Source organism: Archocentrus centrarchus, chromosome 1, assembly GCF_007364275.1.
Source record: "Archocentrus centrarchus isolate MPI-CPG fArcCen1 chromosome 1, fArcCen1, whole genome shotgun sequence".
Taxonomy (NCBI): Eukaryota; Metazoa; Chordata; class Actinopteri; order Cichliformes; family Cichlidae; genus Archocentrus; species Archocentrus centrarchus.
The window spans coordinates 29,871,417-29,897,540 of record NC_044346.1 but is presented as its reverse complement, the minus strand read 5'-3'; the positions used below and the strand labels follow the sequence as shown (position 1 = coordinate 29,897,540).

At 39.6% G+C, this 26,124-nt stretch overlaps 2 protein-coding genes across 2 annotated transcripts; one reads left to right on the top strand and one right to left on the bottom strand.

Annotated features, from left to right (window-relative positions):
* Positions 1-456: 456 nt before the first annotated feature.
* Positions 457-19,267, top strand: LOC115773982 (dynamin-2-like). Its single transcript, XM_030721009.1, is given in 22 exon segments — positions 457-915; positions 3,509-3,582; positions 3,933-4,082; positions 4,180-4,383; positions 4,738-4,836; positions 6,481-6,641; positions 6,799-6,850; positions 6,853-6,940; positions 7,031-7,166; positions 7,464-7,531; positions 7,859-7,997; positions 9,829-9,915; positions 10,004-10,074; positions 11,065-11,119; positions 11,378-11,389; positions 13,027-13,137; positions 13,307-13,416; positions 13,511-13,622; positions 15,166-15,333; positions 15,690-15,916; positions 17,159-17,380; positions 18,905-19,267. Coding segments are annotated over 22 exon segments (2,547 nt in total). The 5' UTR covers positions 457-754; the 3' UTR covers positions 18,945-19,267.
* A 284-nt stretch (positions 19,268-19,551) lies between these two features.
* Positions 19,552-25,725, bottom strand: tmed1b (transmembrane p24 trafficking protein 1b). The gene is made up of 5 exons (XM_030734483.1): positions 25,450-25,725; positions 23,814-23,911; positions 23,537-23,726; positions 20,676-20,843; positions 19,552-20,555 (listed from the first exon to the last, which is right to left on the bottom strand). The coding sequence occupies exons 1-5, from the start codon at positions 25,645-25,647 to the stop codon at positions 20,505-20,507; spliced, it is 705 nt and encodes a 234-aa protein (XP_030590343.1). The 5' UTR covers positions 25,648-25,725; the 3' UTR covers positions 19,552-20,504.
* Between the last annotated feature and the right edge of the window lie 399 nt (positions 25,726-26,124).

Below are 26,124 nucleotides of genomic sequence, written 5' to 3'. Positions count from 1 at the left end.
TGAAAATAATTGTGTAAATTATTTTTTATAAACTGAATATAAAAAGCTGAGTTTGTGTTTAAGCTAACAGTGGTAACAAGAAATTAAGGTGTATAAAGTATTTTATAAAACAAGGCTGTTTGTCTAATATACTCAGAAATGAATACAGTACATCAACAAAATGAACAGCTTGTCTCTAATTAAAAAAAATAAAATTTTATTTTATTTTGTCAGCAAATTGAATTTCTATAAAAATACTTTTCAATTCATATATAAATTTCATTTCTATAAAACTAATTTTAAAGTTTCAAAGTTTAAAAGTGACGCATTTACGTGTGTTTTTATTATGTCTCTTTTTGTTATTTGTAAAAGTACAAGTTCAAAAACTACAGCAGTCCAAAAACGATGAGATATATATGTTTATAGTGACAGACATCCCAGCTGTCCAATAACTGAACAAAATGACGCTCCAGGCGGAGCTACTTTCTTCGGCGGAGGCTGGGTGTCGCCTGACCGGATGATGACAGAAGTTTTCAGTCTAATGTGGCTACTTTTATCATGCGATCACACGTTTAATACTCTTGTGAGTTTACTAAAGGCTTTTGGGACTTTTGATTGTCAACTCTCGTGTTTTATTGAAATAAACTCTCCGAGCCTGTGACAGAGTGCACTGCCATCTGGGAACTTTTGGTTTACTGGACAAGAAGCCCCTTGGCTCCTATTTGACCGGGGTGGACAGACGAATAAAGCTCACAGAGCTGACCGAGCTGCAGCTATGGGAAACCGGGGAATGGAAGACTTAATTCCCCTCATCAACAAGCTCCAAGATGCCTTCAGCTCCATCGGCCAGACCTGTAACTTGGACCTGCCTCAGATAGCGGTCGTCGGCGGTCAGAGCGCAGGGAAGAGCTCCGTGTTGGAGAATTTCGTTGGAAGGTTGTACCGTTAATATGTAGCATTGACTCAAACTGACACTGTGAGGCTTAACTTTATTCTTATTTTTTTTAATGGAGTATTTCGCTGTTCCTTTAATTAAAAACAACTCAGAGCTTTTGCGTAAAAGTCGCCAGCTAAGCACTTGATTACGCGTCTGTGTGTCGGAGCCTCCCAGTTTTCCAACAGATTCTTTCCATTTTGGAGCTGTGTTATTCACGATCGATAATTACGCATTTTACGCAAGAACACAGACGTTTATTTAGGGGCTGGCAGAACTGGCAGAAAATAAAGTAAATAAAAAAATAAAGTATATAAAAAAATAGATTTCACCTTAAGATCCATGTTCTTGACCTACACAGCCAAGAATGTGACTTTCTCATTAGATCGATGGCCACTGTTCTTTCCAGCCATTGCTTTCTATTAGGCCCATTCTGTTAAACATTTACCAAGGCTGTTCTCCTTGAGACAGCTTATTCTGAAAAGAAAGATAGCTTTATAGGCCTCAAATTGCACAGGTCAGGTAAATGTTTTACTTTCAAGGGTGAGGTATGCAGAGGTTGTTAGCAGTTGTGATGGTAGCGATAGTGAAGTCATTGTGAATTGATGAGTTATTAGACAGTTACACCCACAGTATAAATGAAAATGCCTTGAGTCTCAGTACTCTGAGTACTGTTGGATTTCTTTGATGAAAGAGCAAGAAGGAATTCCAGTAAGGAGCTGCTGATTCTTCTTGATGACAAATAGCAGTAAACCAGCTGTTACATAATTGCCATATGTTTGAGGCACTCTGCTCACTTTATTCCATTCTGGAAAATAATCACTATTTTGCAGTCAAAACACATCAACGCATAGCTTGAAAAAAAAAATCAGGAAGGGGAATGAGACATGGCTGTGATGCAGCAGTGCAGGCCTAATCTATTGCAGATAGCTGAGTTTTTGGGGGGGGGGGGGGGGGGGTTGTCCAAGTAAAGGGAATGCTTTAATCTACTACAAGTCCAAATGATTTCAGTTGTTGTTTGAGAGATTGGGAATGTTGATTAGGCAGCCATGTCTCCTTTTTTCCAGTTTCCTTTTGTCTCCAAGTCCCGAGCAGTGGCCGAGAGAGACAGTAGAGGCATTGATGTGTTTGTGCTGGGGTCATCAGTGATGTCACCAGCTGCACTGTCATGTGTATATGACACACTGGGCACTACCAGATACCCACAGAAGGGTACTGAGCTGTTCTCATGTTTGTTAATTACTCCACTGACATGCAGAGATGAAATACTGCATTTTGAGATCAGAGTATTTCCTTGTTTTAAGTCAGACAGATGCTGCTAACAGTTTTTATTACTGATTATATTCTTTATTTTTTTTATTTTAGTGTTTATGAAATGTGGGATAGTTTCACCTCGTTAGTTCTCTAAATAGTTTTGAGGGACCTATCACGCTTTTGGTGGATGTAACAAAGTATTAGAGATAGTCACTGATAAATTTTTATGCATCAAAAGCCACAATATTTGGAAGTAGAATTTTCTGCAGCTAATGATTATTTAGTCTATCAGAAGTCTAAATAAGTAAAAAATGTCCAGTTGTCTTGCTCCAAGAGGCCAAGTTGATGACTTTTAATACCTTCCTTTGAAAATTAAACAGCCCAAAATGGAACAATATTCCTTTTAAAGTGATACAAAATGACAAGAAATGTCAAATCCAAGGGTGGAACATGGAAAAAAAAAGCTAATTAGCTGTCTTGCTGAGAATCATAGTATTACTGTTGAGGTTTCATGTCAGGAAGAGCAAAAGAAAACAGGATGGAGGTCACAGTTGTGCAATATCCTTCCTGCGCTGTCAGCAGTGACTTCAAGCAGAGGGTGTATGTATGTGTATATCTTCAAATCACTATATCTCAGTGAATGAGTTCTACTTACCTTACAATGAAGCTGGCTGGGCATACAGACAGACAGAACAACAGATGAGGACATATTCTCATGGCCAAGAGAGATGTGTAGTCAGTGACCTGGAAATGATCATGATTGTATTGGGTAGGAGTTTCCACTGTGATGAATGTGCATGTAATGAGAGGGGCAAATAGAGGCAAACATCTGTTTGTCTTGCACAGTTTATAATGAACTGGGATGTAAGTCAATCTTGGGTTTGCATCAACAAACACACAAACTCAGATAGAGGCCTGCAGTTGGCTTTAATGGTATTTTCACCATGAACTCTTATTTTGGTAGAGGATGCCAAATATTTAGAATTTCAATATAGTTTGAAAATGAAATTGTAATTTTGTTTTAAATTTCAGTTGTAATTACTTACAAAGTTTTTTTGTATAGCAGCTTTTATATATAGGTTTGTAGAGTCCGGATCACTTCACAGATGACAAGCTGATAATAAGACAAAAAAATGTCACAAAAGAAACCAAAAAATGTAGTTTCAAAGCTATGTAAAATATATGAATAAAGACAAGGAATTATAAAATAGAATAAAAATTCAAATATAAGAAAAAATCAGTGAAACAAAGAAATGCTCTATAAAACAAACAAACAAACAAAAAAGTATTTTTATTTAGCATTACTTGTTGTGTTAAACTTTCCTTCCTTCTCTCCATCAGGGACTTCTTGCCCAGAGGATCTGGCATCGTCACCCGTCGTCCTCTCATCCTCCAGCTGGTTAACAGTAAAGCAGGTGGGTTGTGTTTCAGTTGTTAGGAAATAGTTCTTGAAAACGTGCCCTTGGATAAAAACGGAGAGTTGTAAAATAAAAATAAGCATCTGTACAAGTTGTGATACAAACTTTTGGGTCATAGGGCCTGCAGACTATGAATGTTTGCACAGCTGGCAGACGTGCATGAGTGTAGACACACATGCTTTCATGAACGTTTACTCTAAATCCATACAGTATTAGTAAAGGTTTATAAGAATATCATTTATGCAACTAATTAAGCTTCAGTCACTACAAGTGATAGCTGTGCTAGTTTGTTTCCTCTGCATTTATCTTTCTCCCTCCTGTCTAACACCTTTTTTCTCTCCACGTAGAGTATGCAGAGTTCCTGCACTGTAAAGGACGGAAATTTGTGGACTTTGACGAGGTCCGTCAGGAGATTGAAGCAGAAACCGACCGTCTCACTGGATCCAACAAAGGCATCTCCCCCATCCCCATCAACCTCCGTGTCTACTCCCCTAATGGTAATACACACGTGTTTAAAAAAAAAACTCAGCCTTCTTGGTGCGAGAGTTTAGTCTCTGTCTGATCAATTTCACCCTTCCCTTTCTCCTCTGTCAGTGCTGAACCTGACCCTGATCGACCTGCCGGGGATGACCAAAGTGCCTGTGGGTGACCAACCCCCAGACATTGAGCATCAGATCAGAGACATGCTGCTACAGTTCATCACTAAGGAGAGTTGTTTGATTCTGGCTGTTACCCCTGCAAACACTGACCTGGCCAACTCAGATGCGCTCAAAATTGCAAAGGAGGTGGACCCTCAGGGTAAGTCAGTGTTCAGAATCTGTGACCCTACACACACTGCTTTCTTTCACATAATCTTTGCCTTGGTGCAGGAACCAGCTCCTCAGAATAATTAACAGTCACATTATTAAAAGGCTTTCTGGCAAAGATGTATTTAATAGGATAGGCAGGGATATAATTAAATGTAATTGTTTCTACTTTTGGCCCTCTTTCATGCAGTCCATTTCAGGTTATTAACCATTTCAAGTTAAATTATTGTACAGTAACTCTAGATACGAATTATCAGTTATTACTGCTGATGACAGGAAGTTAGCATATTAAATTATCTATGTGACCCCTGAGATGCAGTTTCATATAATTATGACTTTTCCTCAGGGCTACGGACCATTGGTGTGATCACTAAGTTGGACCTCATGGATGAGGGGACAGATGCACAAGACATCCTGGAAAACAAACTTTTGCCACTCCGCAGAGGTACGCACACACATGCAAATTCAATGCAGGCAGTGAAGCGTTAAGACTCCTGTGCCATAGCCACCGGGATATCACCAATTGATTTGAGGACTACCAGTTTTGCAATTTGGTTGTTGCCATGTTGTTGTTGTTTTGTTTTTTTTAACTTGGTATGACCATATTTGGATAAGAGGGTGGAGTGGGACGGTTGTCAACTAACGCAAGTGCTAGATAACTAGCTACTTTGGCTAAGTTAAGATAGAGGCATGTCTTTCACATGATCCTGAATTAATTGATAAAAACTGAATGTGGTAGAAGAATAAGTTCCAGAAAAAAAACAATTATTTTGAGGCAAAGTAATAAACTTTTAATGCTTATTTTTGACTTTTTACCCCTTATTTGTGTGGGGGAATGACATGCAGGAAACGGTCATGGATATGCTTAAACCCAGGATGCTACACAGGCCTTTGGCATATGGGTTGTCTGCTCAATCAGTTGAGCTATAGCAGCATGCAAATCAGCAAAAATTTTGAAATTTAAGCTAATCGATATAATGCTACAAAATAGCTGTCCAGCTAAGTGCCTGGAAGCATTTAAAGATGATTGATGACTTTCCTTTCTGGGAGGACTTTGTGTTAAATGGGTTGGAAACTGCCTGAAACAAAGTGTACTTACTAGAGGAACTGAACAGGAACTCCTTAGAGTGTCTTCTAATACATCAAAATGCTAAACAAGACTACACCCACCTACAGCCTAAAACATAATAAAGCATATCATAGTTGTCATAAACAGGGGAATTAACCATAGAGACCAAAACTGGTTTTGTACCTGACTATAAGCATAAAGATTGGCATTTTAATATGGGGGTATAATTGACTGCTATTCAGCCTCTAGTGGTCATTCATGGAACTGCAGGTCTTATCATTAATAGGATGGCTTAATTTTTTAACACTGGTGTTTGCCTGTTATTTCTGATCCAAATTCATATACTTGTAAAAGAATGTAAAAGAATAAAAATGTAAAAGTGTAAAAGAATAAAGCGATAAAAATAAGTAAAACAATACAATTAAACAGTCACACACTGTTGTCTTTTCCACATATTGCACATTCACCTCCTATTGCTTTCAAAAACAGCAGCCTAAGTGCATTTATTCAACAGTAAGGGATATAATTGCTTTTGGAAAGGAATTGTTCTTTAACTGGTTTGTCCTTGCTTAATAGTTCTGAATTTCCTGCCCAAGGGCAAGAGCTCATAGGTGTCCTGGGTATGTTGGAACCTTCATAGATTTTGCTTTTGTCAGACACCGGGAACCATAAAGTTCTTCCAACTTTATAGTCCTGTACATTTTGTTCAAAACATGAAAATATTTTTGATGCAAAACAGACACTGTTGAATCAGCAATTAAGAGATTAACTTTGTAGGAACGATAGCTTTTTGTATACAGTATTTAGTTCTGTACTTTTTTTTTAAAGCAACTGTACACATCCACAGAAAGAACTTAGATCTTTAGTCACATATGCTGAAGTCTGAGGGGATGTTACACTTTTTGGATTTAGTCTGGGCTTTAGTAAAGCCTTTAAATTTCTAGTTGGACTAGGAATCAAAACTATTGTGCTGCATGGTCTTCTAAACTCTCTGGGTGTCTTGTTTGTATTTTTCTTTAGGTTATATCGGTGTGGTGAATCGCAGTCAAAAGGACATTGATGGGAAGAAAGACATCCGTGCTGCTTTAGCTGCTGAAAGGAAGTTCTTCCTGTCTCATCCTTCATACAGACACATCGCAGAACGCATGGGTACTCCACACCTCCAGAAGACCCTCAATCAGGTGAGACATGCACTTGATTGTGCATGCACATATACATATGCAACATATGTGACTTACAGCACAAAAATGTTCATGAAATTCAAGCTTCATTTGGCAATTATTGTGTCGACTGAAAACAACTTATTTTATTGTATTATTATCTTTTATTTCTCTCCAGCAACTCACCAACCACATCCGTGACACGTTGCCAGGGTTACGCAGTAAGCTCCAAGCCAACTGCTATCACTGGAGAAGGAGGTGGAGGAGTACAAAAACTTCCGTCCTGATGACCCCACACGCAAGACCAAGGCATTGCTTCAGTCAGTACCCACGTACACAGACCCAGATACATAAATGTATAAAGACTCTGGAGGTTATTAAATATAATATATATTTTGTAAAATCTGCAGGATGGTGCAGCAGTTTGGCGTGGACTTTGAGAAGTGCATAGAAGGGTCTGGAGATCAAGTGGATACTTCCAATTTGTCTGGTGGAGCAAAGATCAACCGCATCTTTCATGAGCGGTTTCCCTTTGAACTAGTGAAGGTGACCAGTGTTCTGACGTCTTTTTTTTTATCACAATAAATTTTCTTTGTCTGTTTTATTGAGTTCTTTTAATTCACATATTTTTATATTGCTCACTGAATTTGGCAAAGAATTGCTCTGTTTATCAAAGCTTGGATGGAGCAAGCTTTATAAATATTGATGCTGTGTAGTCTAAGCTCTCAGGGAAAGGACACAAACGCCCCTCAGACTGTTGCTCCTCTTGTCTAGCTTCAAGCATCACTGATGATACACATAATGAATAAAATCAAATATATTTTTTTTTCCACTGTGTCTTAGATGGAGTTTGATGAGAAGGAGCTAAGGAAAGAGATCAGTTATGCCATCAAGAACATCCATGGAGTCAGGCAAGTTGAGCCAGGCTGCAAAAGCCCACACATTTGTCTACTTACCTGTCTTACTTATTTTCTGTCCATGTCTGGTGCTTTATGTGTCTCTTTTTTGTGTGCTGGCTCTAATGTGTTTCTGTAACCATTTTCTGTAATCTCTTGGCTGCTTGTCAGCATTAATGTCTGTTTTCTGCTTCAGTTCTTTTGTGTTTTTCCTCTGCTCTTCCTCATTTATTTCCCCCCACTATCTGCTAATGCCTTCCCTGTGTGTGTCCTTGTTTCACACTGTTCCCACGTGTCTCCTGTACAATGTCTCCATGTTGGTCTTGTCTGTATGTCCTTCAGGACAGGCCTGTTCACCCCAGACTTGGCGTTTGAGGCCATAGTGAAAAAGCAGATCATTAAGCTGAAAGAGCCCTGTCTGAAATGCATCGACCTGGTCATCCAGGAGCTCATCAACACAGTCAGACAGTGCACAAATAAGGTATCACTGCATTGTCACCTGCCTGACTGCCACTCGTGCATGGCCAGTACTGCCAAATGTCACTTGGCAATTTTTGTGGGCTTCTGGATAATTTTTTTTCTTGATTGTGCTACTAAAAACGGATGCATTTAAAAGAAGGATTATATTTAATAGTCCTGCCTCGAGGTTTACTTATATGACCACCATATAGTTATGTGTTCTGGCTGTACTGCGGTGCATCGGAGTGGTGTCTCTGAGAAGCTGTGTAGTCAGAAATAGATGGGCTGTGACATGTTCCTGTACAGGTTCTTTGCAAAACAAGCTGCAGGCCTGGTTTGAAGCTTTAGTTTGAGACAGTCTACAGCCACAGCTGCTTCCTGAGATTGTACTTAAGCAAAGCCCTGCTTTGAACTAAATGTTAATTTCAGCAACATTTCTTGTTCTATTGCTAAACTCTGAGGTATGGCTGAGACTGTGGGAAACCGCTTATTGGGCAAGTTGAAATTTTGTCATGAATGTGGGACCAACCAAAGTAATTAGGCTTTATTGTGATTTTCTGCACAGAGTTTGATGTCGGGTTTCTAGAATGAAGACGATATCAGCTGACCCCTAACATGCACATGTGCAGAAAGCTGAAATCTCAGTGAGCCTGCAGCTTGTTTCTGTTCTGAACGTGAAGTAGAACTAACTAACCACCTGTTTTTCCCTTTTGTCATATTCCTCTTCATCTTTCCTTTCCTTATTTAAATACTTTGTTTTCCCAAACTATTGCATCCGATGTGGACTTTTATTTTTCTACAACCATTCCCTTTTTTCCCACCACGGCTTACATACAACACTTCCTCCTGATATTAAACCACCGACTCCCATGATGCATTACTACAGGACAGGCCTGTTCACCCCAGACTTGGCGTTTGAAGCTATAGTGAAAAAGCAGGTCATTAAGCTGAAAGACCCCTGTCTGAAATGCGTTGACCTGGTCGTCGTCGAGCTTGTCACCCTGATCAGGAAGTGCGCTGAAAAGGTAAACATGAATAGCAGAGAGAGACATGTTTAGGTGATACAGAGAGAGGGCTGAAGGGAAAGAGAGTGAAAGAGAAAAACAGGCAGGCTAAGACTGAAGAAAGATAAAGAGCAGATAAAAGTCAATAAACTAACTTGCCCTGTCAGTGCTTTTGATCGTCACCCCTCCCCACTGCTTGAAGGCTTCGCTCAACACCCATCCTACTACTCCCCTGGGCCCTGGTGAATCTGAGAGCCCTCTCCCACTCTGATCCTGAAATCCACTCACTGGGATCAGTGATTTAACACTCCCTCACCAACATCAAATCAGTTCCCCTCTCACACTAAGACATATGGCTGCTTAAACTGGCACAACTGTGGTTCGTGTTGTGTATATTTCCAGTAGTATACCTTTCCACATCTATAATGAAACACTCTCAATTCTTTACCAGACTGTATTTCATCTCTTCCAAACGCTAACCTCACTTTTTTTCTGATTGGCTTCCTGATTCGAGTTTCTCTATGAGCTTGAGATCATAGTACATTGGAAGGGCTAATTAAACTGCTGCTGGTTTATAATATGCTGCCACTTCTATAGCAAACAAGAAATCTCAAGCTGATAGAAGACTTGTTAAAGCATGCCTCCTAAGGTGTTGTGTGTAAATCGTTTAGCCTCAAATTTGTGTTCGTAGTGTACCTTAATCGTCACTCGTTGGGTGTAGCTACTTAATGAGAAGACATGGTTTGTTTGACAGTGTTGAGCCTGTATACAGTTGGAGCGTATCCTGTAATCATCTGCATCAGTCTGCAGCAGTATGTGTGCATGTATGTCTGTGTGTGTTCTCTACAGCTGACCTCGTACCCGCGACTGAGAGAAGAGACAGAGCGAATCGTCACCACTTACATCAGAGAGAGAGACAGCAAGACCAAAGACCAGGTGTGTGTGAGAGACGCAGCCTACCTGCATAACTGTAGAGTTTGCCTTCTTGGTTTACACAACATGTCATGTTTTGCCTCTTTGGCAGGTGCTGCTGTTGATCGACATTGAGCTCTCCTACATAAACACGAACCATGAGGACTTTATCGGATTTGCAAAGTAAGCAGGAAATTTACAATCAGCAGCTGCTGCCTGAAATCTGCTCAGTCTTTAGCCATTTTTACTCTTTCTATTACTGAAAACCCATCCGACGCAGACTATCCGCTCATATGCTACATGTAAGAAAGGGCAGCTCCTAACAGCAGTTGACCTTGAATCTCCTTCATTGTCTAGAGTTGATGCATGAAAACAGCTTTATTCTCTTTAAAACCAGTTCAGTGTGTATGGTCTGTCAGTCAAATGTAGTGACGAGCTTTTCTATGAATAACTGTCAAACTGTTTTGTGGTGTCAGGAAAAAGTAAAACATTATTAACATTTGTAAATTCTGGATTAATTTAGGCCAATTAAGAGTTTAAAATGAAACCCCCAGTGTTTACCTAAATTTGGTTGGGTCTTTTACTTTGAGGGACATTTATAGTTTAAGATAAAACTTGTAGTCTTTGATGGGCAGCCTGTCATATAGCAACACACATTACCTGAAACATGTGAGCGGCATTTGCCTGTTGCAGTTTCTTGTAACTTGTCAGTCAACATGTAAGAGTTTGCAGAAAGAACGTAGAGCGATAATGCCTGTGCTGTTTGGCTTATGCTCATGAAGAATGGCTTTGACACTAAGCATAAACGAGCACTTCTCAAAATGGGCTTCTGTGTCAGAAACCCTAAATTTGTAATGATAAATCTACAAGTTTTTCCGAAGGTATCCATGAGTACAAAATCTTAAATCTTGTGCTGTTTAAGTGATCGATACCCGAAATACATTTAAAGCACACTGGAGAGTTTGTCCTGCTCTGCCTTAAAGGGTGAAAAAAGATAAAAAAAACAAAACAAAACTAAGTATCAGTGGATCTCCCATTATACTACATCATGAAAGAATCTAAAAGTTGTGAAAGTTATTGACTGCTCAGAACTGCTATCTGATTTTCTTTCTTCTGGACTCTGTTTGAAATAAGTTCTGTATCTGATCTGTGTCTTAAATCTCTCTCCTGCAGTGCCCAGCAAAGGACTGCTGCTAACGCCAACAAGAAGAGAGCTATGCCCAATCAGGTGATCAAAGACACTGTACATCTCATCTAAAGTCCACTGTGCATCTCATCTAAAGTCCACCACTGTGTCATCATAGTACCTGCTTCCACCTGCTGTTATTTTGATTTCATTTCTTGATGTTGTCTCAGCCTATCTCTCCTGTCATTATTACCCTTTGTTTCATCACATTTTCATACTCTTGTCTGTGCCCCTCTCGTCCTCTCTCTTTATTCCCCTTTTCCTTCGTCTCCTCTTGTGGTTCACCTTTTAATGGCCCAGGGAGAGAATCTTGTAAGTATCAAGCCCCCTGCATCATCACTTGTCACTTCCTTTTTTACTGGGTGGGGTAAACGGTCATTCAGACCATGTCGAGAAGCAAGAATTGTACTCCGTGAATAAGAATTGGGAAGTGAGAGTCACACTCAAGGACATGTTATGAGAACTGGAGTCAGCATCTCAGTCACATTCACTTATTTCCCCTTAAAACATTTCTAAAGAATCTCTGTCAAACGGAGCACAAATGTGTTACCATCACTCTCTTGTGTGGAGTAAATTGCAACTAACCAGTGAAGACAGAACAGCACCTAAGAAAAAAGAGGAAAAACTGTCAGCAGTCTTACAGCTTCAGCAGGACTGGGAGTGCGAGAAGCCCTCACCAAAAGTGCATCATTTGCCATGAGAAGATGATTACTGATATGATGCCAGGCTAGCTAAGAGGCACTTGGTAATCAAACACCCCATCTTAGAAACCTGACTTACTTCCAAAGAATGGATTTAAACCAAAAGTAGCAAGATAGTTTGTGGAAAGGGCCAGTGGAGTGGGGTGGGGAGTGTAGGTGTCATGCTAGTTCCAGATACCACAAATGGGCTGTCAAATGTACCTCAGTCTAATAGTACAATAAAATTTACCCTTGGTGTGCATCAGGCACAAAAGGTTTGAAAACCACTGGTATAGAGGATCCCAGTGCGGATCTGTTTTAACAGTAAAGTCTAGACTAGACTTATATAAATGCTTTTTAACTTAAACCGCAGCAGTTTAAAAGTGTAGTTTACCTGTAACATTTGTTCTATCTGCTCTCATAGCCTAACCTAAATAGCTGTGGCTTTGTTATTTTGTTGCTCAGACGCTCACAATTATGCAGTCAGTGCTTTAGCTGTTTTGGTGACCATTCCACAGAAGCAAACATGTGGCTTTTTCCCTGACACCTAGACTGTAATTATCAAAAATGCCTGGATTGGCTTGGCTCGAGAAATTTGCACTTCCACTCTAGCAGATTTAATTAATGAAATTTAGACATCAGTAATCCCGTCCGAGCCAGACTGCAGGCTCTTTTCAAAAATCTAATTGCAGTATCAAGACTTGAAGTAATTAATGGTGACACATATCCACAATCATGACTAATAATACCGGGTGTCTGGCAAATTGCTGCACTAGTGGTCCATAAAAATTGCATTTTCAAACCAATTTGTCACAGCCTTTCACTGTACCAAACTGTCTGCAAGGCTGACGCTCCAACTCTGTAATCCATCTATTGTTACGCCATCCAGATTTTAAGTATTGCATGTGTCTGCTTATTATCCTTGTGTGTCCGTTTGTCTTCTTGTTCACCAGTCGTGGCAGTAAAAAGGATGCAAAGAAGGTGACTTTCCATTTGAACCCGTCATCACTTGTTTTTACTGTTTGTGTGTATTTAGAGATAATGTATGGATTGATCTGAATGCCTTGTGATCTTTTTTTTTTCCTATCAAGGACAATGTTACACCAGCATGGCTTTTTTTGCTGTTTTTAATGTTTCTGTGGCATTTCTTGGGATATATATTTGATCTATGTTGAGTTTTTATTTAATTTTAGTATTCCGATTGCTTGCTTTTGCTTGCCTGTCTCATGGGTTGTACAGCATATTCAACTGTTGGACTCTCGTGTGCAGGTCATCCGCAGAGGTTGGCTCACCATCAACATCAGCATTATGAAGGGAGGCTCCAAGGAATACTGGTTTGTCCTGACTGCTGAGTCTCTTTCCTGGTACAAAGATGATGAGGTAAGGCTGCTTACAGGGCCAAATTTTTATTTATTGCCCTGGAGTGAAGCTGTACTCATACTGTGCCAAGGGATAGAAAAATCTTAGGTGTGCTTTTAAAGAAATGTCTTGAAGTTGCTTCACTGAGTTTTATGTGTTTAAGTCACTATGTAACTCTGTGTTTTATCAGGAGAAGGAAAAGAAGTATATGCTGCCTCTTGACAACCTGAAGCTGAGAGATGTGGAAAAGGGCTTCATGTCCAGCAAACACGTCTTTGCCATCTTCAATACTGAACAAAGGTGTGGATGCTATGATCCTCTAAACCAGCATATATTTTTTTGTTTGTTTTTAGTTATGATCTTTGATCGAAGGTTGTGCATGTGTGCTTTACAGGAACGTTTATAAAGACCTGCGTCAGATTGAACTGGCATGCGACACTCAGGAGGATGTTGACAGCTGGAAGGCTTCATTCCTAAGGGCTGGTGTTTACCCAGAAAAAGACCAGGTACACACATTTAATTTGTACACTTTTTTCCAGCATACACTATTTACTACCCTACTGGTCGTGGAAGCAAACTGGGAAACCTTTCATTCTAGTGTTTTCAGAGGCGTATTTTAAAGTAAGATTAATGGGATAGCGAGGGATTTTGAGCCTAAAGTCAGACTTTTCATTGTCACAAAGCTGCCTCACCATAGTAAGTTATGCTGAACACACAAACTGGTCCGGAGCATGTTATGTTCAGAGTTTTGGTTTAAAATCAGCTGTAAGTGCCTCGTAAGGAAGGAGCAGGTTACATGCCACGTGCAACTTATTGAGCTGTGCTTTCCTAATACCAGTAACAGAAGCCATGCAGTAAAAATGACAGCAGTGCAAACTGTTTGTCATATTGTCACAGGAAGAAAATGCTTGTATTTGTATGTTTGGTCCCAGGTTGCTGCCAAGTTTATTTTACACTTCTGGAACCTGAGAAGACAGATTTGAAACGATATTACCAAGAATATTTGATCAGTTTCACTTTGATCTGGCCATAAACCACGTAATATCTAAGTCTCCTTCATAGGCTGCGGGACCGTGTTAGGCCTATATTTACTGCATAGCTTTTAATATTTAAAGTATTAAGTGTAAGGTTTCACACCTCTAATGTGGAGCTGTCACATCAGAAATAAAAAGCAGCACTGAGTGTTAAAATTAATATGCCTTTATAAATTCACGGTATTAACCTTTTTCTGCCAGCACTTGTCTTATTCCCAGCACTAGTGTGCCTTTTGACATGATAATTTTTCATATTCATATTTTAAATAGTGCTACCCTCTGTTCCATCTGATAATATCTCTGACTGATGCACATCTTTTTTTCCCTTTCCTTTCCTTTCTTTTCTTTTTGGGGGGGGGGGTCAAATCACAAATCAAATCCCCTTCTATGTGAGCACACAGAGAGCCTGAAAAAGAAGCTCTGGATTAACAAAGAAGGTTGATAACCACCATTGTAACACCCTTTCCCTCTGACACATGTTCTGTTTATTTAATTATTTTAAGCTAGGTCACAAAAAGAAAGCCTGGCTATGTCGACGTTCTTTTGTAGCACACCGCTCTGGTGATATAGCAGTCCAGAGCTGGTGTTTCTAAATGTATTAACTTTGGACGCTTGATCTAAAAAGACCTGGTATTCATGGCGAGAAATACTTGTTTAGTGTAGATGGAAAACCAGAGCCAAGAAAAAAATTGTACATTTAATATGTTTGTAGTGTCTGAAAGCTTAGACCTGTGCATTTGACTAAACACAGTCAATAAAGTGCTTTATGTGGGCTCAACTCTGCATCTCTACTGAAGCAATCAGTTTTTTTCAATTTTAGCTTAAGCTTAATCTCCCACGCATTTCCAAGCAGTGAGCAGTTCACAAACAAAAGCAGAAAACAGATGCAGAAGTAGAATAAGAAATAGGTTAAGAAACACAACATTTCTGATTTTTTAACAAAAGACTGACATAAAAACATCTGCTCATCTCTGTTTCTCCATCCTCTCATGTTCTTCTCTCTGGTGTCTTGCAGACTGAGAATGAAGATGCGATAACTCCTGGTGACACCGTGTCCATGGACCCGCAGCTGGAACGACAGGTGGAGACTATCCGCAACCTTGTGGACTCATACATCGGCATTGTCAACAAGTCCATCAGAGACCTCATGCCCAAGACCATCATGCATCTTATGATCAACAGCGTACGTCTGTTGCTTTATTGCTTTAAGTTAACATTAGTCACTGACTTTACATAAAGCAGGCAGTTAGCAGCTGCCTACTTAGCTGCTGAAGATAGTGGAGCATATAAAGAGTCAGACATTTTCCCTCAGGAGTTGTTGGAGACTAAAATGGAGCTAAAAGAGGCTTAATATTATACTTGTGTTTTTTTGGGTAGGCATGATTGTAAAAGAATTTTCATATAGCACTGTATCTAAAAAGTAACACTATAGAGTCCTGTTAAAGATTGTTCTTAGCGTTTCAAATGTAGAATACCAAATCTCTTTAGAATGACTAAATGTGTTTTAAACTGGGGCCCTTTCTCCTCTCACATTTCCAGGCCAAGGACTTCATCCACTCAGAGCTGCTTGCCTACCTGTACTCTGCAGGGGACCAGGGCAGTTTGATGGAGGAGTCAGCAGAGCAGGCTCAGAGGAGAGATGAGATGCTGAGGATGTATCATGCTCTGAAAGAGGCTCTGGTCATCATTGGAGACATCAGCACCACCACAATTTCCACTCCGGTGCCCCCGCCTGTCGACGACACCTGGATTGCCAAAGACCCGAGGTAAACCTTTTTTTTTTTAATGCACAAAACATGATATTACATGAAAACTTAAGTATGACACAGAACAAAGCTGCTGAGGATAAACACACCAGTTCTTTCTTTGCAGATATCAAGATTTTTATAGTTGTTTTCTGGAAAGTTGTTTCCCACACACACACACACACGCGCGTGCGCGCAGACACACACAAAAAAGCAAAGCAAAACTACTTATAACTTAAAGAGGGTGTAATAAAATAACATATGTGAGTTAAAAATAAGTAAAAACTAATAAAGAAGCCCAAATGTAAGAATTATAATTCCCACCTACAAAAGATCCATTCAGAAAATAGGGAAGGGATGAGGGATAAGTCTGTGTTTACTTTAAATTTATCTGTGGTCACCAGGTACAGACCCACTGTTACTATTAATAGACACATAGTAACTGTTTTTGTTGCAAGACAGCAAATGCTCCTTATTGACTGCTGTCATGCATGTTGTCATTTTCATCATTTTGTTCTTTTGATGGAATTGGGTTTACATTTTCAACGAGCAGGTCTACACATGACAAGAGCCCATGTGAATTTGCACCAAAAATGCCCTCCAGATTTTCACTGATAATCGCCAACACAGCCTCCAAAAATCTCACACTCCCATAAAAAGAGGCAGGAAAAAGGTGCAGAGAACACAAAAGACTTTGCAGAACAGAAAAAAAAAGGCTTGATTCCTGGAGGTGCAGATTTGCATATGACTAATGTTATCACAAGATGTTTGTTCTTGGTAATATAATGCAGGTAAGGTTGTAGTAGAACTTTTACTTTTTGCAAATTACAGACTTGGCAGATCAGCCAACCTTTGCAATTATTACAAATTGCTGAAGGTTCTCAAGCAATACAGTGCTGTGCAAAACGGGCAAACTAAGCTCAACTGATTTACTCAAAACATCCAGCAGAGGTCCTCTAATGACTGTTTTTCCCCCAAGCTTAAAATTGGACTTGTACAGTTAAGCCAGTATCCAGCTACCTTCATGTTCTTTTTCGGTTTAATCAGGTAAATGGCTTTGAGACTGTTTTAAACTGTTTTGCAATAATGAAACCAACAAAAACAAGTGAGAATGCACTATAAAAGAGTCACATGGTATGAATTTTGTCAGAAAATAATCACAGAAGACAGTAGCTTTACCTAATTCAAATATAAGCTATGCTAGAATTAAATATATGACATTTAATTTTGACACTTAAATAACTTTCTTACTCTTTCTATCAGTCCTCCTCCAGCATCCCGTCCTGCCTCAGCAACAGGGCCCCCTCCCAGCCGACCCCCAGGAGTGAGGGGGGCCACCACGGGTGCGCCACCCCCTCTCAACCCATCACCGGCATTTGGAGCACCTCCCGTGCCTTCCCGACCTGCAGGCGATCCCAACTCTGTTCCTCTAGTGCCATCGCGGCCAGCCCGTGTGCCTCCAGCGCTGCCACCGGGCATTCCCAGGTAAAACCACGTGTATACACACACACACACACACACACATGCACACACAGTTGGATGCTTTTTTTGTGGCTTTGGTATTAAAAGTGCTGGTCCAGTGAAACATTTGGTGGAGGGCTATACTATATGTTGCTCTCAGGCTTTTTTGGTGGTTTGGGAAGCGTTGGTGCATGACCTTCTGATGATATTTTTCCTTGCATGTCCCCTCCCCAGCCCTTCCCCCCATACCTCTTCTCCTCTCTTTTCCTGCAGCAGAAGACCACCGGCTGCTCCCAACCGACCCACTATCATACGTCCTTCAGAGCCCTCGCTTCTTGATTAGAAAGACTTTGTTTTTAACCTGGTCAAAAAGACTTTGTTTACACTTCTATATTTCTTTTAAGTAGTAACTTTAGACTACTGTAGGTGGTGATCTGATGCCGTTTCAGTCTGTGCATTTCAGAAGCATATTGTATGTAATTGTGAGGTTTTTTTTTAACAAGTACATAATGACATTTCCTGCATTCAGTATTATGAAAAGGGATACATTTGATGACTTTGATGACTCAGAGGTGTTGAGTCATGCTGATTTTTTTTTTTTTTTGCATTTTGCATTTAAATTGAAATGTGTCTTAAAACAATGTGATTTGTAACTTTTTGTATTATATATACTTGCTAATATTTTGTCAGCAATTTCACACACTACGCACCTCAATAAGTAAACTGCACATTTCTTTTAATTTTTCTCCGCTTCAAACAGGCTTAATCAAATTAGACTGACCGGTTGAACACTTCAGTATTTTATATGCTTGAATATTTGGACTAATTAAGTTTTTATTTTTCAATTATGAGTAAAGTTTTACTATTTCTCTTTTATGGACTAAGTCTACAAGAGACAGAGGAGGGGAAAAGGTGAAGAGGGGGAACTGCTGTAGCAGTGGGCTTTCTTCTGATTTAACAATGATAAATATACAGTAGTTGAGGTAAGAGTGTTGAACATCTCATCCTCATTAGTTCCTACAGCAAAAAAATTAAGAAAAAAAAAACTGTAATGACTTCAGAAATCAGAGCCTTAATGAAAAAGAAATATAAGGAAGAAGGGCTTCTCTTTCATGAAGTGATGGTGTGAATAAATTAATAGAAAAAAACTGTGTGGTGGCTGGTGCTTCTGATTGCTTCATTTTTCTCGTTTTTTTTTTTTTTTTTAAGTTTTGGGTTTTTTTGTCCATGCACATGCAGTAAAAAATGCACGTCCATGCCTCTCGTGTCAGCGTATTGCACAGGAGGATTCAGGTTAAGACCTTTTGATTTGTTAGAAATGGAGACGTGTGAGCAGACCAAGAGAAATATTTAAGTTTCTGAGTGTGGCCTGGTAAGATCTTCATCACTGTATGATGGAGCTTGTTGCTTCTGGTGTTTTGGTGTTCATGCAGCTGGGCAGAAATTAATAAAGGTATGCAATCCTACTGTCTACTAGATATGTTTCTGTCTGCTGGGTTTTACTGATACACTCGCCCAAAATTGTCTTCTCATGCTCTTCTTATACAGGCGACCGCCACAAGTCCCTGCTCGTCCCAACCACTGGTGAGGGAAACTCAGATGTTGTCCATTCAGCCTCAGACTCTACAGCAGAAGCAAGATTCTCCTTTCTTTAGATTTGCCTCTAATGTACAATTCTAAGGTAGACACTAAAAGAAGGGGGATACATAGAAGTAATGGCGATACACTACAACGGCAGTTGTGATTGGATCAAAGCCAACATCCTGCATGTGTTGCCATATGCATGAAATACAAAAAATATTGGCATCCTCTGTACATTCAGGTAACTATTAAATTTATTTCAAATTTCTGTTATTTAACATACTGTGTAAAAATTGTCATTCTTCACATTTGCCAATAAATGCTACTAAATTATTTGGTTTGGTTCTTCCTTAGAAATGTCTGTCAAACCCGAGGAAATAAAAGTAAATGTAAAAAGAAAAACACCGTAGCAAAGCTTTGTGGTAAAATTTAATTTTACTGTCCTACTGGGTATGTTTACCTTATATCCTGATCTACTGCATGTTTTTCATTCAAGTTTAATAATGTACTTCATCACGTGACTTATTTAAAAAGATAATTCCTGAGTTCTCTTTGCATTTAGCTTTTATTCTGCAAAAAAAAAAAAAAACACATCAAAGTTTTTCTGTGTAAAATGCATTTATTCTGATCAGTTACTCCCATGAAAACTTGAATTTTAAGAATATCACACATCTGATCTTAGTAAAAAATAAAAAGCTGAGTAGAATCAAAATTACACTTTTCACACACAAACATCAGAAAAAAAGCTGATTTGATTGCCCAAAAAACTAAATGACAGAAGCCAAAAAACAAAAGGAACATTCATGACACATACATGAACTAACATTCACATTCATCTTGCATATATTTCTAAAAGAGAACTGACGCATGTATGCTATTGTTAATCACATTGGCAATCATCCCTCATTCTTGTTCTGCATTTTTATTTGTCAGAATGTCAGCATGTACTTTTACTGGCACGTGAGAAGAAATCAGTAACCTCTTAAATGAAAGAAAAAAAAAAAAACACACATCCCTAAGGCTATGACCAAGAAAACACTTGGAGTGATGATTTGAAATCACGGTTCTAAACGGCAGGATCTGTTGAGGACAAAAAGGCCAGCAACACTATTGCACATTGTTATCCCTTGTAAATCAGCAATCTGTGGATCCATTGTTGCATGGTGTCACATAATTGACCTTCAAAGGTAATGTCACTATCGGTGAAAATTCCCAAAACCTTTACATAGTTTCAGAAGTACAGGACAGCAGTTATAGGACAACATAATTTCCTCCATGGCTTGTGGTAAAATCTGACATTAAAGGCACTAAATGACATGAAATGACCAACCAAAACTTCCTCAACCTCTTGCTCATCTGGCTACCATTAATGATGTAATATTACTTATTGCTCAAAAACTGATGTTGAACAAGGTCTCAGAAACTAAATACAAATCCATTAGAATTTATTTTGCCTGTTAGTGTTCATGTAGACTAAACGAGCAATAATACAGAATAATTTGAATGGGTAACCAAATATTCTGTATCGTTTTCCTCCCTGTGTTTGTATTGCTTCAAAATTATCCCTCTATGTGTAGACCCTCCGCTTATCATCAAACAGTTTGCGGACTGTGTAGACCTGTGAACAAAGATGGCGGGAGAATCAGGTTTGGAACAGGATGGATAACTAAAATACAGAACAAATCATTTTCCCTTATTGAGGTTGTGAAGCTGAGATGAGTTCCAGTGATATATTTACCTGGGTGAGAGCCACACACAGCATCACCACCACACTCGCACACGACCAGAACGAGACTCTCCATAAGTTATCTTCCAGAAGGTTTCGATCCCGTGCCTCGAAAGCCCGCAACACGGTCTGCATCTGTCGGCTGCGCTCCAAGCGTTTGTAAAGAGATTCCATGGATTCCTGAGGGGAATGAAGGCCAGGGTGAAAACATGGATATCAATTAGAAAACATAAAATGATAGGATTTGCTTGGTTTCAAAAGTGAACAGAGCTTTCAAGTGTTGTCTAGTTGCTACAGTGGAAGAAATAGAAGTTGCAAATGGCTTAATGACTTTTCTAAACTTTCATTTTGCTGTCAAAACGGAACTTGAAAGATGCGTGTTTTCTGTGCCGTTTCATTTCATATCAAAAGTTAAGCTTGTCTAGAAAACCATAACACGTCATCCAGCAATTGTGCGGTTTAGTTTAACTGGTCTGACCTGGCAAGTAGGCAATGTTTTTCCAGCAGGTGCGTGAGTATTTAAGTCTTCAAAACTGACAAACACTAGTTAGAATGAGACAGAAAGAAGCTACATTTTCTATATTGTCAGCAAAACCCATGAAAAACCCCAAACCAAGAGTGCATTAGTTTGTCTTTCAAAACTTTCCCACTTCCCCAGCCTGTCTGTGGCTCACAGCCCCAAGCACAATTTGTTCCAACAGAAGACCAAAGAAAGACAGGCCAAAGACATATGATTTCCTTTTCTAAAAACACTATCCAAGCAGGAGTTAGTAGCAGAGGCATAGTACTATGTGTAGTACTATGTGTCATGTGCTATGTCAAGTGCCATGGTATAAAGTGCTTGAGCCAAAAGCAAGTGGACTTCCCTGGAGTTTCATCTCTCGTTTGAAAGGCACGTTCATCTGTAAAACCCAATGGGGAGTCACAGGTATTTAACTCCACTAACTGCATATCCGGGACGCCCCATCAGCTTTAGCCTCTAGTAGGGATAAATAAAACAGTTTGAAACATTTTCAAGAACCTAAAAGAAGTCTGGTTGCCTTTTACTCGAGCACTTTAGATTACCATGACCTGGATAAAAGATAAGTGCCGAAGTGGGTCACTGTTCAGCTGTATGGGGTAAATTGTGGCTCATTTCTATGTCTGTGTAACCACAGTGGTAAGTTTGCATCATTAGTCAACTGTAAATGACCACATGAGCACATATTAGAAAGGCTTTATGAACATGTCATCAAGTCATCTCTCAGCCTCAGATCTTCTCGCTTTCCACCCACTGGTTTCTCTATATGACAGCTGCTCTCCCTTTTCCCGCACGTATTATCTGGTGCGATAAAATAAAATGAATAAATAACCACCTATCATAGTCAGAATTTCATTGCCGTGGATAATCTTATTCAGCCTACAGTATTTACCATTTTGAGTTTTCTACAACATGTTCCCGCAAATGTTTCACAGGAAAAGCCTGGTCAGAAAGTGGTGGTTCTAAACAGTGTAATATAGTAACTTCAACAAGAGTGAAAGCAAATCAAAAAACATTAAAACCAAGAGGCAACCAGCAGGGATGAATAATGAAGCCAAGGCAGAAGTGTCAAACATAGTAAAATTCTTCTAGCTGCCACTTGAGGCTAGCTCCAAAAGCGAGTCAACCCACAGACTACTGTGTTAAATCATCCAATGTTACGCCATTAAAAAGCATGTTTACGCCCTATTAAAAAGAACAATTTTGGCCTCTGCAAACACTTTTCTGCCTTCTTAACAACTTTACTAACAGAAATTATTTTTTATAAGTCATCTATCTGGTGGGCATGTCCACTTTGACCGATCGGCGACCCAACACAGGCAAGCACAGCCCGTCTGTAGCCACTACGCTTCACCTGCACCGCTCCACTCTGCTTGTGCTTTTCATGCATTTGGAGGATTATCTGACAAATATTATGGCTTCCTGTGAGACCCTCCAAGAGGTTTGTGCTCCAGATTTGGTGAGTGAATTTCTTTCACTGGACTGGTAGGTATGTGTGTCAGTGTGGGGGATGCGTACTGTGTTTTAACACGGTTGCTAACCAAACTTGCTGGCGTTAGCCTATAACTCAGCATTCCCAAACTTTTGCCCAAATATGGTCAATTGTAGCTCCAAGGAACAAACGGCATTTGTAGGTGGCCCAAATGTTTTGAAGTTTCAAAACAACACATGATGAGATCACAGTTGTCAGGCCACCTTACATACAGTCTATGACTATAAATGACTAATTAGAATTACTTATGAAAACAAAAGTAATAATAAAAAGACAGTTACCCTCAATAGCTAGGGTAAATAAAAGTAAGTGACTTTACGAGGTGCAGCATTTGTGTGAACAAAGGAAAAACCAGCAGCACTTCTTTAATTCTTGAATTTGCTTTGTTTTTGCTGTTCCAAGAAATGAAGGAATATTTTTACTCCCTGTCCTCCTTTTAGGGCATTTTAAGGCAGACAGCAGCTACAAGCAGTTCCCCTGTATGCATGAGTTCACACCGTGAGACAGTAAACACACCACAAATCTCATGATGGTAGTTTTCGGTTTGTCTTTTATGATTCTCTTGAACTGAATTTTTTTTTTTTAATGATGACTCATTTTCAACTGGATTAAGTTATATGCAGTGGACTTCCTCATTTCTGCACTTGCAAACTATTTTTATAACTAAGTAATTCACACTGAAGTTTCTGACAACAGGATGGTGTCTGTGGGATTGATGACAAGAAAGCTGTGGTACATTTCATGTCTAGCGGTGACGTTATTGACACATTATGGTAACGATGACAGCAGAGAGGGTTTGTGTGATGTGGTGAAAAACAATAGATTGCCTTTTCTGTATGAATTCCTAAACCTAAAACTCACCTTGATGTCTTCCAGCTTGTATTCAAGCAGGCTTCCATCAGGCTCCTCTAAGCCCGCCCACTCATCATCTCCTCCCACATCTCCTCCTTGGCCCTCAATGATGATCTCAAAAAACACCATCTTCTCTGAAAAGCGACTGAAGCTATTGTCAAAGCAGATTTCATAGTCGCCCTCCTCTGTAGGCTCCACTCTGGAAGAACAGTGAAAATATCAAACATAAACTAACTGGCAAAATCCCACAGGTTAAGTGATATGATCACGGATTCAGGCCACTTACACATGCACTCCATCGGAGCGTCGAGACTCCAGTACGAGCCGGACGCCTCGAGGGGAAACTATGGTGAAGTCTACATCCATACCAGCACCTGCTATCACCTGGAAGAAAACACATGGATTCACATACACACGTTGCACATCTTCAAGTTAAAAAGTCAAACCGGGCAAGCCGGGCTGATCCTAGAGATACACTTTCAAGAGGGCCTCTCCCACTAAACAAACAACAGGTTGATTTGTAGGACTTCCTGTCTGAGGCCTGTTTAAACTGATTCCTACAAGGAGCGACCTCGTTCTGACAACTGTACAGATCCACGGGTTTCTTTGTGAATAATCAACACGTCAGATCAGTGACTAAATCATTTAAATGGGGCAATATAATTTCTACATATAAATATTCTTTTTTTATATACCTTATGCAATTTGTGACTTTATTGAACATAAAACTTTTAATATCATGCCTCAGAATTTGATCACAAACTTAGCTTATCTCTACTGTTATATTTATTACTTCCTTTTTTATTACTTTACTTATTGTTATTATTTATATTAGTATTCTAGGTAGTATTCCATTTTTATGTCATTTAAGCAAGCTCAAAAACAAAAATGCAAAAAAAAAATTCATATCTGCTTCTTTTTTTTTTTTTTAAAAGAAAAAATGGTAATGTGACGATGCGGCCTTAGTTTCTGAAAAATTGAGACTGGTGATGCTTCACGATTCTCTGATATTTAACGCAACAAATAATCAATCCTCACTCAGTGTAATGAATAAAGAAAATAGGGCTGCTCAATTACAGCAAAGGTTTCTGCATATTCACAATTATATTGGTCACGATTGTTAAACATGTTTACTCATAGACTCTGTCTAGCAATAAAATGAAAATATGTCCTGCAGTTTAAAGGGCTTTTGCAATATTTGTTAGTTGCAGCCCCAGAGCTGAGGGTCAGACCCACTTGATGGATCTGCAAAATTTGAAAACTGCAAATGAAGGCAAAAATATTAGACTTGAAACTGTTGAATCACACAAAATCATAATGATACAGGATGGGAATGCTGTCTGAACTGAGGTCTGAATCATCGTCTGTTTTACAGCCTTCTTACTGACGAAGACATTTCCCATGGGGTTATTAGACAATAGCTTTCACTAATCCGGTAAGCCTGAGATCAAACTGAACTGTATTTGGCTCAAAATTACAATGAGTTTGACACCACCGGTTTATCTCTCTGAGCTGGAATAGGATCTCAGAATCTCCAGCAGCAGGATCTGAACGCATCAAACACGTGTGTGACTCATTTCCTGCTCAGTATTTTAACACTGATCTTTATAAGTAAAGCATTTGACGTTCAGGAAGCACCTTAATTATAAAATGGTGGCAGATAAAATGAGGGTTGATTTGACGTGTTGGTTTTATCCACACTCGTTTACCGTTTAGGGAAAATGTACGCCAAAAGTTGCATTGCTGATCACTGTTGCTTATTCAATATGACGTTAATGGAGGCTTGGTAAGATATCTGTGCAAGCATGCATGCCAGCTAACGTTAGCCCAAAGGAGTAACGCTTGTTTCTGTTAGTCATTTACAACATGTTTCGGTGTTTTGGCAGTACAGTAAAGACACTAATTGTTTCTGCGTTAGTTACCTGATATTCGACCTCCATCGTACCGTTCTTTATTGCTGTTTGAAAGAAACACTCGGATCTTCCTGCTGGCAGCAGAAACGTAAACTCGCTGTCTTGGTTCTGACCAAAACAGCTCACAGACCCTGCACACCAAAGAAAGACTACTGCAAACACAAGCAGCCGTCCTCTGCTCCTCACTTTCCTCCAAAGAGCATCCATGGTGGAAAATATTATTGACAAACACAGGGCTATCTAAGTTCAGACATCTCCTTAGCATCCACTCTTCCGCAGCAGAACTTTGCGATGCTGGGATTGGGTGGAGGCCCGCGATAGAGGGCACTGGTGGGGGCCAATCAGACACGGAAGAGTAGCAGTCTTCCTCCAATCACTGCAGGCATGAGGTCTTCTCTCTGAGTCAGCTTGTACACACTACTCGCAGCGCGCCTCGTGCCGTGGCAAATACGAGGAAAGGGGGCGCAGGATAAAAACACACACAGAATTGCCATAGAAAATAATGTGTACGACTTTAGGGCTCATGCAGTCAGGTTGGACACCAGAGCATGAGAACTGTACGCGCAACCAAATTTGACAGAGAGACGTTTGGCTAAATTCACTCCAGCAGAGATTCATTTTGTCAATTATGTGCGCAGCTGTTTGTACTTTGTCATGCTTTGTCCATTAAAACAGAGGTTATAA